Raw genomic sequence first — 16,431 nt, forward strand, 5'->3', positions numbered from 1 at the left:
AAACAGTTGAAGAATAAGTTGCTTTTGCATTTCTACAACCTTAGAAGAGACTTGAAATTGATGCCTTTCAGTTACTTCCTTGTCAATAAGGAGCTAGACAAGAATGTCTCTCTTGTTCTGTAATAGTTGGCAAGAAAAATGTGTGTAGTGTGGATAAAGGAGGTGATTAGCTATCTCTAATTACTGATTATCTTTGCTGATTAGGACTGTGAAGCTTGCTGTGTCCTGCCCTGGGGGGAGGAGGCCTGGCTTGGCAGCTGGGCCCACAGGCAGGTCAACTTGGATCTGCAGCCACTTTTGTGGAGTTCAAGAAAGATTGTTGGAACACAGAATGTTTAGAGGACCAGGACTCAGCCAGAAGAGCAGATCCAACTCGGTCAGTATGAGAGCGCCAGAAATAAATTTCAGAAGCCAAAATATTATGCCAGAAGATGCATCTGACATAGAGAGCAGCAAGAAAAACAAGGAGAGGCAATCAGAGGCAGGGAAATGTCTAGAGGACATGGTCTCCATAGAATCATAAATCATAAAAAATTAATTTGGTTCTACAATTTATTTGGGGTAGCCATTACATACCATATGTAATTTTATAACTCACCGAACGAACACCTACTGTGTTAGATTTCTATTCCTGTAAGAAAATACCCGAGATAATCAACATAAAAAGAACAGTTTTGGCTTGCAGTTTCAGGTTCTTAGGCTTGGTTGGCCCATTGCTTTGGGGCCATTGGTGAGACAATAGATCATGGCAAGAATAACCTGCCGAATAAAGCCCCTTATGTTATAGCCAAGAAAAATGAAAGAAGAATCCCACATCTCACAGTTTCCTATAATCATGCCTCCAATAACTGACCCTTTGACACATGAGCCTTCAGAGTACACTCAAAATCCTGTGCAGTCTTTGTATTGATCATGTGCTGATTATACTTTTTAAAAACTTTAGAAGCAGGCTGATTTTTGTGAGTTCAAGGACAGCTTGGTCTACACAGCAAGTTCCAGGAAACAGGACAACTAGAACTATCTAGTGAGATCATGTCTCAAAAAAAATTATTTTGGATTTTGAGATAATGTCCCTCTCTATGTCCAGTTGACCTGGAATTCCCAAAGTGACCCAGGCTTGCCTCAGATTCACAGCATTTCTCCTGCTTCATCCAAGGACTGGGATTAAAAGTATGTGTCTTCATGCCCAGCAGGAACAAGTTTACTTATTAAAAAATTTTAATTGTTTTTTATATGCCCTGGTGTTTTACCTGCATGCATGTCTGAGTGATGGTGTCAGATCCCCTGGAACTGGAGGATTACAGGTAGTAGTGAGCTGCCATATAGGAATAATTTTAACCTGGGTCTTTTGGAAGAGCAGTCTGCACATAACATAGGGCCATCTCTCTAGCCTCATGGGGTCAGTTTATTTTTAATAGATACAGAATACCACAAGTCCTTGACAGTATTTCTATATAAAAGAAATACATTCTCCAATTTGGAACCTTTACAGCAAATCCTGTGTTGGAATTCTTTGTGTGTGTTCATGTGGGGATGTCTGTTAGGTGACTTTCACTGATTTAGCTAGACTGTTGCCACCTGGCACTAGAAACCCTCCTGTTTTTGTCTCCCCAATGCTGGGATTATAGATACTTAGCCAGTTTTTTACATGGGTACTGGGAATCTAGATTCAGTCTACATTGTTTCATGGCAGACACTTTATCCACCAAGCCATCTGGAAGCCATCCAAGGCTACAACCAGATCCCAGCCTGGAACTCTTTTGTTTTAAAACAAGATTTAGTTTATTTCTGTACAGGTAGTTGCATGTGAGGTGCCTAGGTAGCCAGATCCTCAAGCTGGAGTAACAGGCAGTTGTGACCAGCCTGACCTGGGTGCTGGAAACCAGACTGAGATATTCCACAATAGCAGCATTCACTGTTAACTGTTCAGCCATCTCTCTAGCCCTAGCCTGAACTTCTTGATTCTTAGCTGCTAAGAGATGTCAGTGATTCCAGAGTGGGGCTTCTCCCTCTTGGGTCCCCATAATGTTCCCTGTCCTCACTGTGACCTCACTTGGACCAAAAATTCTCTAAGGTGCTTTAAAATGCTACAATTCTATGACCAGTGACCAAACAATGAACAATAATGCACTCGTGCAAACAAACTCGGTTCTTTCCTGAATAGCCAAATTCTCAGAACTCAGAGGTCAGCTTGCTGAGGAGAAAAATCAGTTCAAAGGAAATGTCACACACACACACACCAGCTAATGTATTTTTTGCCACTATCTAAACCTGTCAGGAAAACAAAACATAGAGTTTGAGGTTACATTTACTTATTTCTTTAGTATATGTGGAGGGGATGTGTGTCAAAGACAGCTTGTGGGAACTGGTTCTCTTCTAGTAAGTGGGTTCCCAGGAATTGAACTCAGGTTGTCATACCTGCTGGCAAATGCCTTTCCTCCCTGTGCCACCTGACTGGTCTTTTTATTTTTTTGAGACTGGATCTGGTTGTAGCCTTGGCTGGTTTCCAACTCCTTATGTAGCAGAGGATGACCTTGAAGTCCTGTTCCCCTAGCCTCCACTTTCAAGTGCAAATATTACAGGCAGTGTGGCCATACCCAAGTAATGAATATGTTTAGCACATGAACTTCTAGTTCCCAAGATATGTCTGAATAATTAGGAGTAATCAAAAGCCTTGTTTTTAAAAATATTACTTAAGCAGGATCATAATTATGTATTTGCAAAACAGGAAAATGCATACATGGTATAACTATGTACACCTAAGCATTCCCCAATGCGCATTTTGTTAGAATTTCTAGTGGCTAGAATCTAGCCAAAATTGAAGGTGAGAGAAAATCAACTGATGTATGGAAACTATTTGGCTGTTAGACATTTAACTAAGCCAGTCTCTAAAAGTAACGAATGTGGGCCAGGAATGTGGCTTGCTGGTAGATCATTTGTCCAGCACAGGCAAGGTTTGAGTCTCCAAAGGCCAAAAAAAAAAAAAAAAAAAAAGGAACATACTAGACACACACACACACACACACACAGAGAGAGAGAGAGAGAGAGAGAGAGAGAGAGAGAGAGAATCCAGTAAGGTGTGGTGGCTCACACCAGGAATCCCAGCACTGGAGAGGCAGATGCCATTTTCAACCCTATCTGGGCTGTGTAGTGAGGTACGACAGATAATCTGTTAGAATACTTTGTTCCATGTAATCCTGGATTACAGTAGGGATTTTTAAAAAATCTATTACTAAAATTTCTAATTGTGACATCTGGTGGCCCTTCTACTATGAGTCTTTGGAACAGTATGAAGGACTTCCTCTTCCTGGGTAAAAGTTTTTGCTAACACTACAAACATTTAAAATGTTTTAAATATAAGGCCTTGATATCCTTATGGAAACCCGAAAGATGAACAAGCAGGTTCTTAAGGGCCCCTGGCTAAGGAAAGCAGTACCACATCTTATCTCTTCCTACTTAGCAGGCTTAATGTGAGGCTTCAAAACAAAAGCCAAAATGACCCTAGAGGGGAGGAACTCCGTGAAATCTGCTTTTCTGAGAGGTTCTTTGGGGTAGGGGAGGAGGGGCTGAATTTTATCCCTCTGACTCTCGACTTCCCTTTCAGACAAGACGTGATTAAATCGCTGTTGATGACAGGCCTGCCGATGGGGAGTTTGGGACCACCGACTGCTTTCCGGTCTCCTCGTCCTAGTAGATGCTACCGTGGCTACGCTCTTCAAAATGGCAGCTATGGTGAAGTTCCAGAAAGATCTGGTATCTTTTTAACACAGTAGCAAAATATGGGGCTGTATCCCTGCAGACCCAAAGGAGAAAAGTCCGAGGGCTCAGCTGGCCACGTGCTCCAACACTTCGTGCTAAGTTGGACTGTGGGCACCTCGGCTACCCACAGCAAGAGTTAGCGCGCTCCTGGGTTCCGAGGTGAGGTGCAAACCACCGCGGTAAATCGCGTCTCCAGGTGGCTTTACCGACGCTAAGAAGCCCTTATTGCTCCGTTCGGATAGGTGGGAAAACAGCGCTGGTCTGAACTTCTAAGTTTGAGGTCCACGCTGCCTTGCGTCCACAGAGCTGCGGACCGTTTTAGCAGGCTACACTCTCCTAGCAGGCGGCCATAACAAGGCTCCCTTGGCGCGAATTACAAGGAAACCCAAGAAACACTTAAAAAAGAAAAAAATTCCATCTCAAAGATCCGGAGTGGAGTTATTAGGGTAGGGCTATGCAGTAACTTGGAGACTCACTCAAGGAACTGGGGATTGGGGCGTCACACCTGGACACAAGAGACAAAAGTTAGGGGATCCCACCAAGGGGTCGCCAACGCGCTTTCGGCCCGATTGGCGGAAGCCCTCTGACTTTTCTTTATGGCGTCACCGAGTACCTGCCTGTAGGAAGGCTCCAGCTGCGTGACGTCACGCTGCACTGACCAATGAACGGCCCGAGTCGGCAGGCCCCGAGGAGGGTTGTGGGCCCTTCTTTTTGTGAATGAAGCTCCACGGAACATCCCTCCTGGGGGTCCCCGGGAGCCGCGGCCCGCTGAGCTCCGACGCCCCGGCAGCAGCGTCCCAGGGAGCGCGCGCCTTGCTCCAGCCACCGGCTAGCGCTGTGGGGCCCCCGGGACGCGGGCGGCGGGAGACGCAGTGCGAGGACCCGGGCCGGGTTCCCGGGCCATGGTCGCGGTCCCCTGACGGGCCGCGGCCGCCTCCATGAAGCGTAAGAGCGAGCGGCGCTCGGCTTGGGCCACCGCGCCCCCCTGCTCACGCCGCAGCTCGTCCTCCTCTCCCGGAGTGAAGAAGAGCCGCAGCTCCACGCCGCAGGAGCTGCACCGCCTGGAGCAGGACGACCTGTACCTGGACATCACGGGTGAGCCCCGCCACACCCCCACGAGGCTCTCGCCTCCTCGAGCCTCTAGGGGCCCGCGCGCCTGCGGTAGCAACTTTACCAGAGATGGGCCGAAGGGTCACCTCTGCAAGTGCGCCCCGCCTCGGGAGCGGTGCGGCTCTGCCCTCGAACCTACCTCATCCCGGGATGAGCCGGCGCGGTTATCCCCACGCGAGTCCGAGCCTCTGATGACTCCCGCTGGTCTTTGCTGTCCCGAGGGCCCAAAAGCCTCGCTGAGCCTTAGCAACGCGTGGGATCCCGCCCGAGCCCCTGGCCGTCCGGCACCCCCTCCCCCTCCCCACACCGTCGCTCCCTCTCAGGCCTCCCTCCTGAGGTCTCTTTGCCCTCCCTCCGTTGCCTCCAGAAAGGTGTCACGTTGATGGCGTTTGAACCACCCAGCATGCTAAGAGCTCAGAGGTGTCACTTTTGAGAAATCCCCGCCAGCCGGAGCAGGTAGAAAAGCCTCTTTCGAGGGTGATTTTCTTAGTGCCTCAGTTCTTGAAGACGAAAGAAATCCATTTAGCAGCTGCTCGGTTTGCCGGGATTGATATAGAAGCTAGAGCTTGCCTTCGGTGTACTGATGTACGTGGAAATGCGTTGTCAGCTGCATAGCTGTCGGCGCGGTTGAAGGAAGGTGCCGCGTTTTCTGGGGTGGATGGTGTCCACCTCCTCGTGGGGTTTTAAGAAAAGGTTTCCAGGCTTTGAACTTGAACTTTGCTAGGTGGGCTCTCTATTGGTGACAACATTTATTTATTTATTTAGGAAGTGTTTAGACAAACATAGAAATTTAGTAGAAAGTATACTAACTAGATTGATGGGCAACTAGAAAGTAAGACCGGGTTTTAAAGGAAGCTGAGAGGAGAGGGGAGGTCTTTTAGCGTTTGAAGGAGGAAGAGGAAGGAGTTATTTTAACTATAGCCCCTGACTAGTGTCTGTCCAGGTCTACCAGTGAGTGACCCTGAAGGAGGAGACACCAGCTTGCCCAGGTTCCTCCCAGAGACTTCGTGCTGGTGGCATCTGCACATTTCTTTTGCTCATTTTTGTATGGGGCAAGCTTATTTTTGTATAGCTCTAATTTGTAAAGATACACGGAGTATATTGAGAAAATTTTGTGGCAAAGACAAAGGAGTGCCCACTAAATGTAACGGATGCTGCAAAGTTCTCTTGTGAATGAATCTTTCCAGAAATATCCTTGACTGGTACACATATGTATCTATTCTTTGCAAACCCATGCAGGATGGTACATGATTGATTTTGCATTGCTCTGCACAGAACTTCATAGCAGAATGCTAGCCTCCAATTGATATGTTCAAAATCTCATTTGATTTTAAATACTATGTAGGACAAAGGGTATATGGCGTTAAAGGATTAAACTATAAAAATGTTTATGGATTTAAACACATTTATAGATTTAAATGTTTTATGAACATTTTAGACAGTTCTCTATTAAATATTTAGGTGGCTGTTTTCAACAAAAAAAATTGTAGCTAGACAGTGGTAGCACATGCATTTAATCCCAGCACTTGAGAGACAGAGGCAGGTGGGATTTCTGAGTTCAAAGCTAGCCTGGTCTACAGAGTGAGTTTCAGGACAGCCAGGAATATACAGAGAAACCCTGTCTCGAAAAAACCAAATCCAAAAAACCAAGAAAAAAAAAAAAAGAAAAATTGTTAGTGGACCTGAAGCTGACATTGAAGGCCTTTGTGCACACTAGGCCAGCTCCTCAGCTCTGAGCTACGACCCACCAAATAATATTGACCTCAGTCATTGGGGGAAATCTTTCTCTTTCATGAAGATAAAGGGTAACTTGGCAAGCCTTCCTGAGGAAGTCATCAAAGAAATAACGTTTAAAAAGGTCAATAATACTCAAGGAGCTAGTGCATTTTATGCACAAAATCAAAATACTGTCCAGTTACAAGCCTTGATAATGGAGCAGTCCAGACTTAGTGCAAGATGCTAAACTAGCTCCAGGGGACAAAGCTTGCATCCCTTCAGGGAATAAATTCAGGTTCCTGAAAAATAAAAACAACCAAACCAAAAAAAAAAAAAAAAAAAAAAAAAAAGAAAGAAAGAAAGAAAAAAGAAAAAGCCCAAGACAACTAAAATAGTCTGTTTCTGTGTTGTTTGCAAAACAAATTGAAGTAATTGATTTTTTTTTCTGAATGACTTAATTGTATATGTGTGTGCCTGAGTGCATATATGTGTACCATATGGATAAAGTGCCTGAAGAGAAGTATCAGGAGGCTTCCTGGAGCTGGAGTTACAGGTGGTTAAGTGCTTGGGGGAACCGAACTTGGGTCCTCTACAAGAGTAGAGCCACCTCTCAGCACCATGTGCCCATACACCTTTAAAAACACTGGGTCTCATTATATAGTCTGGCCAAGCCTGGAACTCACTAAAACACACCAGTCTTAAACTTGAGATCCTGCTCTTTCAGATTCCTCAGTGCAGAGGTTACCGGCATCAGCTAGCTACCATGTAAAGTTGCAGAGCTCAGATTACTTTTAATTTTATTTCTCATTTTTTGTGAGGTAATAATGGAGGGAGGGAATTATAAGGCTCTGTGCGCTTAGCAAGTGGCAGCTGGTCCCTTCATTTACAACTTGTTTTCCCACCACTCATTGTTTTATTGTTACTTGCTTTTTGAGACAGGGTCTTACTATGTAGCATGCTGGTCTGGGACTCTGGGTAGACAAGGTGGCCTTGAACTTATAGAGATCTGCTACCAAAATGAGATATATGAGCAGTTTTGTTTTGTTTTGTTTTGAATTCTTCATTTTTTAAAAAAAAATTCTTTTTTACTTTGTGTGTTGAGGAAGGGGAAGGGAAGGACACACACAGGGATATTTTACTCTTACCATGACTATATGCCCCAGATAGAGGACAGCCGGTGGGAACTAGTTCACTTCTTCATGTTAGTTTCCAAAACTGAACTAAGGTCATCTGTCTTGGCTGCAGGCTCTCTTACTAGCAGAGCCATCGGGATCTTCTCTGTTTGATGCCCCGTGACTGAATCTTGATCTCTTTAGCAGTAGTAAGTTGGGATTTGGGAATATGTTAGGTTCTATTGCAAATGGCTGCAGAAGCAACCGTGGATGGAGTCTTCATACTTTTTCATACATGTGTGACTCTACAGTGAAAGTATGCTGGGCCAGCATTACACAGTGGACTTTTGGATTTGTATGAATATTGCCTTGCCACCGTGCACATTCATGTGTAGGTCTTTGCAAGGACAGGCTTTCAGCTCCTTTGGATCCATAGCTTGTTGGGATGTGTGGTAACTCCATGTTCTCACGTCTCGGGCAGCTGCCAGACTCTTGAAAAGTGCTTTCACTGTCAGCTTTCCGACCTTTGAGGTGCCTATCATTTTTACGCCATCTTTACTAACGCTTGTTCCTGAGCAGGAAGACTTTTGTAGTAAGACATGGGTTGGAAATATTAAGTCAAGTTTTCTGTTTTGTCTGCTGTGCCTCTAAGGCTTTCCTAATACTGTGTAGCTGAGGATGACTTTGAATGTCTGAGCCTTTTGCTTTCACCTCAGTGCTGGGGTTATGAACCTGAATCATTGTGCCTGGTGTCATGTGATGCTGGGAACTAAACCAAGGGTTTCATGCATCCCAGGTAAGCACTGAGCTACATCTCTAGTCCCCAAACTTTTTTACCCCAAAGATTTTCCCCCCCCTTTTTTAAATTTTTCAACAGGGTTTTTCTGTGTAGCCCTGGGTATCCTGGAACTAGACCAGGCTGATCTCCAGCTCACAGAGATTCATCTGCCTCTGCCTCCTGAGTGTGGTGATTAAAAGGCCTGTACCACCAATGCCCAGCAACCCTTGATATTTTTATAGCAGCCTGTTAAATATGTAAATGAATTTCTGCCAACACCAGGGTTTTTTACTGTGTGCTGTTCATATTAGATGTTTGTGTGATCACTCTTGTTTTGTCTAGGGGCTAACTATAACTAGCCTCATTGCTGTACTGGGGGAGCTGTGCTACCAGGAGCAGACCTACTCAATAGGGGTTTAATTCCCACTCCAATCCAATCAGTATGCTTTGTTGTTATTCTTTTTGTTTTGTTTGGTGTACACACACACACACACACACACACACACACACAGGGTTTCTCTGTATAGCCCTGGCCGTCCTGAACTCACTCTGTAGACCAGGCTGGCCTCTCCCCCTGCCTCTGCCTCCCTAGTGCTGAGATTAAAGGCATGTGCCACCACCGCCCGGCCTGTTTTGTTTTGTTTTGTTTTGTTTTGTTTTGTTTTAAACTTGAACTATATTTCTGATGTACCATGAAAACTAAATCTCTTAAAGATGGTGAACTGTGTAACTAATGTTCGAGATACTAAAAATACAAGAGGAAGCTTCTGGTTAAGGAACCAGGGAGAAAGAGGACTTGAGTTATTAGTGTGTTGAAAACTGTAAGACTCAAAATTGGGGGAAATCCATGAGAAAAATTGATTGGACAAAGGCGGGAATTTTATCTTCCTATGAACCTCTTTGGTGCTACAGAGTTCCCAAGTGTTTCTCAAATATCAAGTCATTAAAATAAACCTTTCCATTAAATGAGCATGCAAAGCTTCCTTATTTTGTTAATAACAAGACTGTTAATAACAGTCTCCCCGGTCCAAGAACATCTGTTCTGTTTGGAGGTAGGCAGTGATGACAGAGTTTCACTCTGTGTAGGCCTTGAACTTGTTATGTTAACCAGCCTTGAACTCCTAGAAATTTGCCTGCCTCTGCCTTCTGAGTTTCTCATCCACCCAAGACTTCTTTGTGTAATCTTGACTGTCCTGGAACTAGGTCTGTAGACCAGATCGAGGCCTCAAAGTCACAGAGATCTGCCTGCCTCTGCTTTCTGAGCACTGAGATTAAAGCAGTGAGCAACTATTGCCCCTCAACTGAGGATGTTTTTAAGCAGTCCAGCACAGCTGCAAAATGTGATCATAGTTGATACAGAACGTTGATTTATTTCACTATTTTATATTTTAAGTTTCTAATTATTGAAGAAAATTAGGAAATAGTTACTATTGGCTGACTCAGGACTTTTTTTTTTTTTTAATGTTTGTTTTTAGAGACAGAGTCTTACTCATGTAGGTCAGTATACCTTGAAATTGATAGGTAGCTAAGGATGACTTTGAACTTCTGATCCTCCTGCCTTCACCTCCATAGGGCTGTGATTACAAGCCTGGTTTATACAGTGCTGGGGATCAAGCCAAGAGCCTTCTACTAGGCAAGCACTCTACTGACTGAGTTACATTCGAGGCTCCTGTTTTAAGTTTCTTTATTCTCCCTCCTTTTAAGTTTCCAAGGGTTTGCCATGATTTAGTATATATCATAATACCTTACTGGAGAAACTCTAGTTGGGGTCATGCTAGTCTGGTCATTTCCAAGCACTGTGTATCATATTGGCAGCATAGGCTCCTCACCGAAAGGGAGCAACCAAAGCAGTACTCCTCCCTCCCCTCTCTCATTAGGGTCTTTAAAACTCACAGCAGATGTCATTGGCTAGGGACATTGATTCATTAATTCAAGGAGTGTTTATTGAATGCTTACTATGTAAAATCTTCACCCATATTCATTGTTTGCCTACATGGAAGTGTATTTTTCTGGATAGAAGAGGAAATACTGTGACACAGAACACAGAGGGCAAAGTAAATCCATTTCCATTGCTCCTGTAGTAGCCGAGGTAGCTAAGTCTCAGGAACCGAAGCTCCTCAAAATGTCTGTTTGTCTTTCCGCCTGCAATGTACTTCTGGACTCTTGCCTTTGTTGCATCCTGTGAACTCGTCTTGATTTCTCTGCTTCCTAGCTCTGGCAGTTCCATCACACACACAGGCAAAAAGTTAAGCCTCAAATGTTATTTCTTTCATGGCTTTGGAGTGGCCAGGCAAATAGGCGAGGGGAAAGTAGTGCAGGACCAGTCCTAAAGCCTGGGAATCACCAGTCAGCGGTCATTGTCTGTGCTCTGTGTTTACAAATGATGTTGAAGAGAGCTGAGCCAAAATCACACTGTGAATTCTTAGGATGTAGGTAGAAGTCGATGGTGCAAGCTGATAACAGTTCTGGGAAAATTCTGATTGTGAGTTAAAGGAAAGGTACTTTGTGGGTGTGCAGTTTTTAACATTTTAAATTGTTAATTATTTCTGTGTGTGTGTGTGTGTGTGTGTGTGTGTGTGTGTGTGTTTGGGAGTGGGTGGACATATGGCAGTCAGAGGACAACTTGCAGGAACTAGCTTTTTTCCTTCCACTGTGTGTGTCCTAGGGTTTGAACCCAGGCCGTCAAGCTTCAGCAGCAAGTACCTTTACTGATGGATCCGTCTTCCCAGCCATGTGTGTGTGTTAAATAATTTTAAGTGGTTGTCTAGAAATAATATGACCCTTCACTTTCCCATAAAGATGCCATCAAATGCTGGAGATTAGTGATTTGAGCAAATGGATGGTCTCTGTTTAATAAAGCTGTGACTGCCCAATTTTCCCTTTTTCCAACAGATATAACTGCTTCATAGTTGTACAAAAATTATTTGGCACGTTGGACATTTGCCAGCTCATCCTGTGCCACTTAGGCAAACAGGCATGTGATGACAGTCTCTTGGTGACTAGTACCTGCAAGTTGAACTTAGAACTGAAAAATTATTGGATTTGGACAAATACACAACACAAACACAATATGCAGGTCCTCCTTACTGAATGCTGTTTCCCAAATTGACCACAAGCACAGGCCCAACTTTCAGACACGTCATTTATTCATTGAATAATATCCTTAGGTGCAAGAAATAAAGACATGTTATCAGGACATCTCTGTTCTCCTGTATTTATTTCTGTGTTGAGGATACAGAACTTGGAGCGTGAGAGGGGGGGGGTGGCAAGCGTGTGCTGTGTTTGGAATCCACGGGGCAGGCTTTGAAGAGCAAGGTCTCAGGCCAAGCTTTTGGAAAGCTGAAGTACTCAGGAGAAACTTTACTTGGTCTCTGCCAGTCACAAGGACTGAGTCCAGGTTGATTGTTCACAACCTTTTGGAGCCTCGATTCTCCAGTGTGTCAAAGATAAAGTAAAGGGAATGCTGGGAACATGCGTTGCCTGGTCTTCAAATGCCTGGATTGAGGCTCCAGGGTTACCCAGGTAACTGGTGGAGTGGCACCAGGTGACAGCAAAAAGGTGGAGGTCATTATGCATGAAGGCTCCTCCCAGCTGAGAAGCACACAGTCCCCTATCCATGAGTCAGCACGAATCAGCATGAAGGCAGTGAGTGCTGTTTGTGCTGACAGCTCCCAGCTGCTACACTGCTGGCACAGGATGTATCAGAGTCAGCAATGAGGCCAGCCTTTGGAGACACCGAGTGTCCTTTAAAGACTTCAACGAGCACCAGTGCACCAAAGCTCCAATTTCACATCTGAGCTGTTATCCTGGAGTGCTTATAGGTCGTTAGTTGTGTCTCAACGCAGAGGCTTCGTGCAGAAGCTACAGGTAGAAAGAAGGTTTTAGAAAGCAAAACAAGCTGGGCACTGGTGGCACATGCCTTTAATCCCAGCACTTGGGAGGCAGAGGCAGGAGGATTTCTGAGTCGAGGCCAGCCTGGTCTACAGAGTGAGTTCCAGGACAGCCAGGGCTACACAGAGAAACCCTGTATCAAAAGAAAGAACAAAAAAACAAAAAACAAAACAAAACAAAAGGATGGTTGAGCAGATAAACCTCAGAACTGGTACACTAGAGTCTCTCACGTAGGAGAGAACGGGCTCACACAAGTTTTCTTCTAACCTCACACATACCCACAGATAAATATAAAGGAAAAAAATTAATTCATGATAATTTTTAAAAATCTATTTCCAGCTTTGACACTTGGACATAACAAGTCTCTGCTACCGATGGAAGGGCTTCTGTTCTCCATGTCTGCCATTGTAAGCCCCCAACTTTGCCTCTGTAAACAACCCCAGATAAACCAGAGTGGCTATCTGTGGAATACTAAGCATACTGAGATATGCTAGGACACAATCATGCTTGTAATTAACAATTCTGAAAAAAATGGTCATCTTGCTTTTTTTGTTTGTTTTTCGAGACAGGGTTTCTCTGTGTAGCCCTGGCTGTCCTGGAACTCACTCCTTAGACCAGGCTGGCCTCGAACTCAGAAATCATCCGCCTGCCTCTGCCTCCCAAGTGCTGGGATTAAAGGCGCCTGCTCAGCCATCTTCCCAGCTCTGAATTAGTGTCTTTATTTTTATATTTATTTGTTTGAGGTAGGGTATTTCTATGTAGCCCTGATTGGCCTGGAGCTTACTAAGTGGCCCAGGCTTGTTTCAGACTCATAGAGTACTACTTGCCTCTGCCTCCCAAGTGCTGGAATTAAAGATGCATTTAGTTGCTGTAATTTCCAACCCCAATAAACCCATTAAAAATGCACAATCCAATTATGAATGTAAGCTATATGCCTAGATTGGGCAGACTTAGCACTACACTAACTTATTCCCTAGCTGTAAGACCCCTTACTACTTGTGGTTTCTCCTGACCATGTGGCTCAAGTTCATCGAGGCTTCCTCCTCCTCTGTCCTCTCTTCTCTTTTGCCTCTCCTCCTCTCTTCTCCTGCCCCCACTCTCAAACCTCTAGTCCCACCTTTCCCCTCCACTGCCCAATCACGGCCTTTATTGATCAGTTAAAATGGGGAGAATGTTCACCTGAGTATGCGATGTACTGTTCTTCTGGGGCAACCCCTCTTGAAGAAGCACAATTAACATCAGAATACAAACAACATCAGGAAAACCCACAACAGTACTTTATTATTTTGGCTAAGATTTAAAAATGAATGTTTGGGGAAGTACATTTTACTAAACAGCATTTTATTTTCCTTTGTACCCTAGCTACAGAATATTTTCACCTAAGTCAGTCCTCTAAGATGTTTTCTATTGGAGTTGTTTGTTTGTTTGTTTGTTTTTAATTTTGGGAGCAAAGAACTGGACATACTATTTATGTGAACATCTCAAAGCCATTTGTCACATAGAAGGGTACCTTTACCAGTTGTATAAGCAGGCTCAGAAAGTGAAAAAAAACTGTACTAGACAGAGAATTGGAGTCTGTAGGAGTTAACCAGTCTTCCAACATGGCTTTTTTAACCTTATTTTTTAAGTTTCCAAGCTTGGTAATTTAGCTTCTAGTTGTTGTTTTTTTTTAAAATTTCTTTTTAAGTGCATGAGTGTTTTGCCTGCGTGAGTGCCTGCGAAAGCCAGCAGTAGGTGTCAGATCCCCTGGACCAGGAGTTACAGAATGTTGTAGGGTTCTGGGGATGGAACCCTGGTCCTCTACAAGAGCACTAAGTGCTCTCAAGTCCCTGAGTTTCTAGTGGGTTTTTGTTTATTTGTTTTGTTTTTAGATTACCTGGTTTCAGTATTATGCAGAGATTATTGTAGAAAAATGTTTCCAAGAAATAAAGTTGATTACAAAAACAAGGCAGGAGAGATGGCTCAGCAATTAGGGCTATATACTGTTCTTATAGACAATGATTCTCATCTCCTATGTCAGGCAGCTTACAGCTTCTTATAACTTCAGCTCTAGAGGAATCCAGTGCCCTCTTGGCTCCCTTTAGAACTTGCACACATTTGATATACACACATAGACACATACATAGTTAAAAATAAGAAATAGCTAGACAGTGGTGACTCATGCCTTTAATCCCAGCACTTGGAAGGCAGAGGCAAGTGAATTTCTGAGTCCGAGGCTAGCCTGGCCTACAGAGTGAGTGCCAGGACAGCCAGGGCTATACAGAGAAACCTCTCAAAAAACAAAACAAGACAAAACAAAAAGAAAAGAGAAGAAATCTTAAAAGCTGATTTTAACCTTCCCAAAGTAGAATATATATATTCTAAAAATTTTAAACTTACATTTATTTAGTGTGTGTGTTTGTATGAGAGAGACTGTGTGTGTGTGTGTGTATGTGTGTGTTTGTGTGTGTGTGTGTGTGTGTATGTTTACATGAACAAGCATAGGTGCTGGAGAATTGGTTTTCTTATTTCATAATGTGTGTCCCAGGTATCGAACTCAGTTTTTTGGGCTTGGTAGCAAGTTTTTACAATAAGTTATGCCATCTTACTGGCCCTTAAAATCAAGGCTCTTGAAGTGTGATATGTATATCGCAGCTGGGCCCTGTTTTGATAGAAGTTTTATGCCCCCCCTTTTTAAAATAACTTTTCATGACTATTATCCCATCAAAGGTAGTCAGATCCTTGGCTACTTTGTGGTTCTTTCTGATACTTTTAAATGGTCAAATCTAATCTGTGAGTTGTGATTCTTGGTTGTGTCTGTTTCTGCTTGTCCTTGGTTTAGTCTGAGGTGACAGCAGTTCTGTCTGTAGATCACCTTCTTTCCAACTGAAGCTGAAACTGCACTTCCTATGAAAAGAGGAGTTGATTTCTATATATTCATAATGCCAAATGTGATTTCTGGGTATTTTTTATTATGAATGCTAAGTGATGAATATTTTTGGTAGTACCAAAATTTGTCTTTTAAAATTGAAGTACCTTAAAATGTGCTTTCTGAATTAATATTTACAATTAACTGATATAACAGCTATTCTTTTTGGTTTGTTTTGAGAGAGGGTCTTTAAAATAATAGTTCTTTTAGTTTTCTAGGCATTTTTGTGCCTACCTGGCAGGTTTATCTAGTTTTTTGTTTTGTTTTGTTTTGCTTTGTTTTGTTTTTTGAGACAGGATTTCTCTGTGTAGCCATGGCTGTCCTGGAACTCACTCTTGTAGACCAGGCTGGCCTTGAACTCAGAAATCCACCTGCCTCTGCCTCCCAAGTGCTGGGATTAAAGGCATGTGCCACCACCGCCTGGCCTAATAGTTTTTTAATTCCATGAAGCATGAGGGAAATTTCCTGAAATGTTAGTTTCAATTTTGGTCTCAGGGAAAGGATTTTATGTTCTGTTTTGGATTCAGACAGGAAATCAAGCTGGGTGCTAGGAATGGGTTCCAGGGCCTTGTGTATGATTGGCAAGCTCTACCACAAAACCTCAGCATTAGTCACTTTTTTTTTTAAGTATTCTGATTTATTTTGATTTTCAAGTTACTCAAATAAGGGAGCCGTGCATATAATAATGTTTCAATAATCTATCTTTTTATGTTTCTTTTTTAACAATGTGTATAAATATATTGCCTGCATGGAAGTGGACCCTATGTATTTGATATCTGAGGAGACAAGAAAAGGCCATCAGATCTCCTCAGTTAGAATTACAGATAGTTGTGGGTGCTGGGAATGGAACATAGCTTCTCTGCAAGTGCAGCAGGTGATCTTGAACACTGAGCCTCTGCTCTAGCCCCGTCTAGTGTCTAGTTCTTTCTAGTTCTTAGTATTATTTATACGCCAGAGAAGCAGTTCTCTTAGAGGGTGCAAAAGATTTAGTCCCTCTGGAAAACAGAGGAAAGCTGTGCTAGAATTAATTCTAGACAAGCATCACACATGACTCCATGACTTCCCAGGTAGTTCACTTCTATCCCATTAAAATTCTGTTGGCAGCCTACTTTTCGCAAAAGCAAAACATCTTGTTCCTGATGTCACTGGAATTTGTT

At 43.4% G+C, this 16,431-nt stretch overlaps 1 protein-coding gene across 9 annotated transcripts in view; it reads left to right on the forward strand.

The window, feature by feature from the left end:
* Window positions 1-211: 211 nt before the first annotated feature.
* Cdc14b (cell division cycle 14B) overlaps window positions 212-16,431 on the forward strand; it is an 84,744-nt gene continuing 68,524 nt past the window's right edge. For all 9 annotated transcript variants that reach the window (XM_052156579.1, XM_052156582.1, XM_052156580.1 and 6 more), the window contains exons 1-2: window positions 212-376; window positions 3,605-4,854. In XM_052156579.1, the coding sequence (XP_052012539.1) occupies window positions 4,698-4,854 (157 nt within the window). In that variant the 5' untranslated portion in view covers window positions 212-376; window positions 3,605-4,697. The remainder of the gene's footprint in view (window positions 377-3,604; window positions 4,855-16,431) is intronic.

This window comes from Apodemus sylvaticus, chromosome 14 (genome assembly GCF_947179515.1).
Source record: "Apodemus sylvaticus chromosome 14, mApoSyl1.1, whole genome shotgun sequence".
Lineage (NCBI taxonomy): Eukaryota > Metazoa > Chordata > Mammalia > Rodentia > Muridae > Apodemus > Apodemus sylvaticus.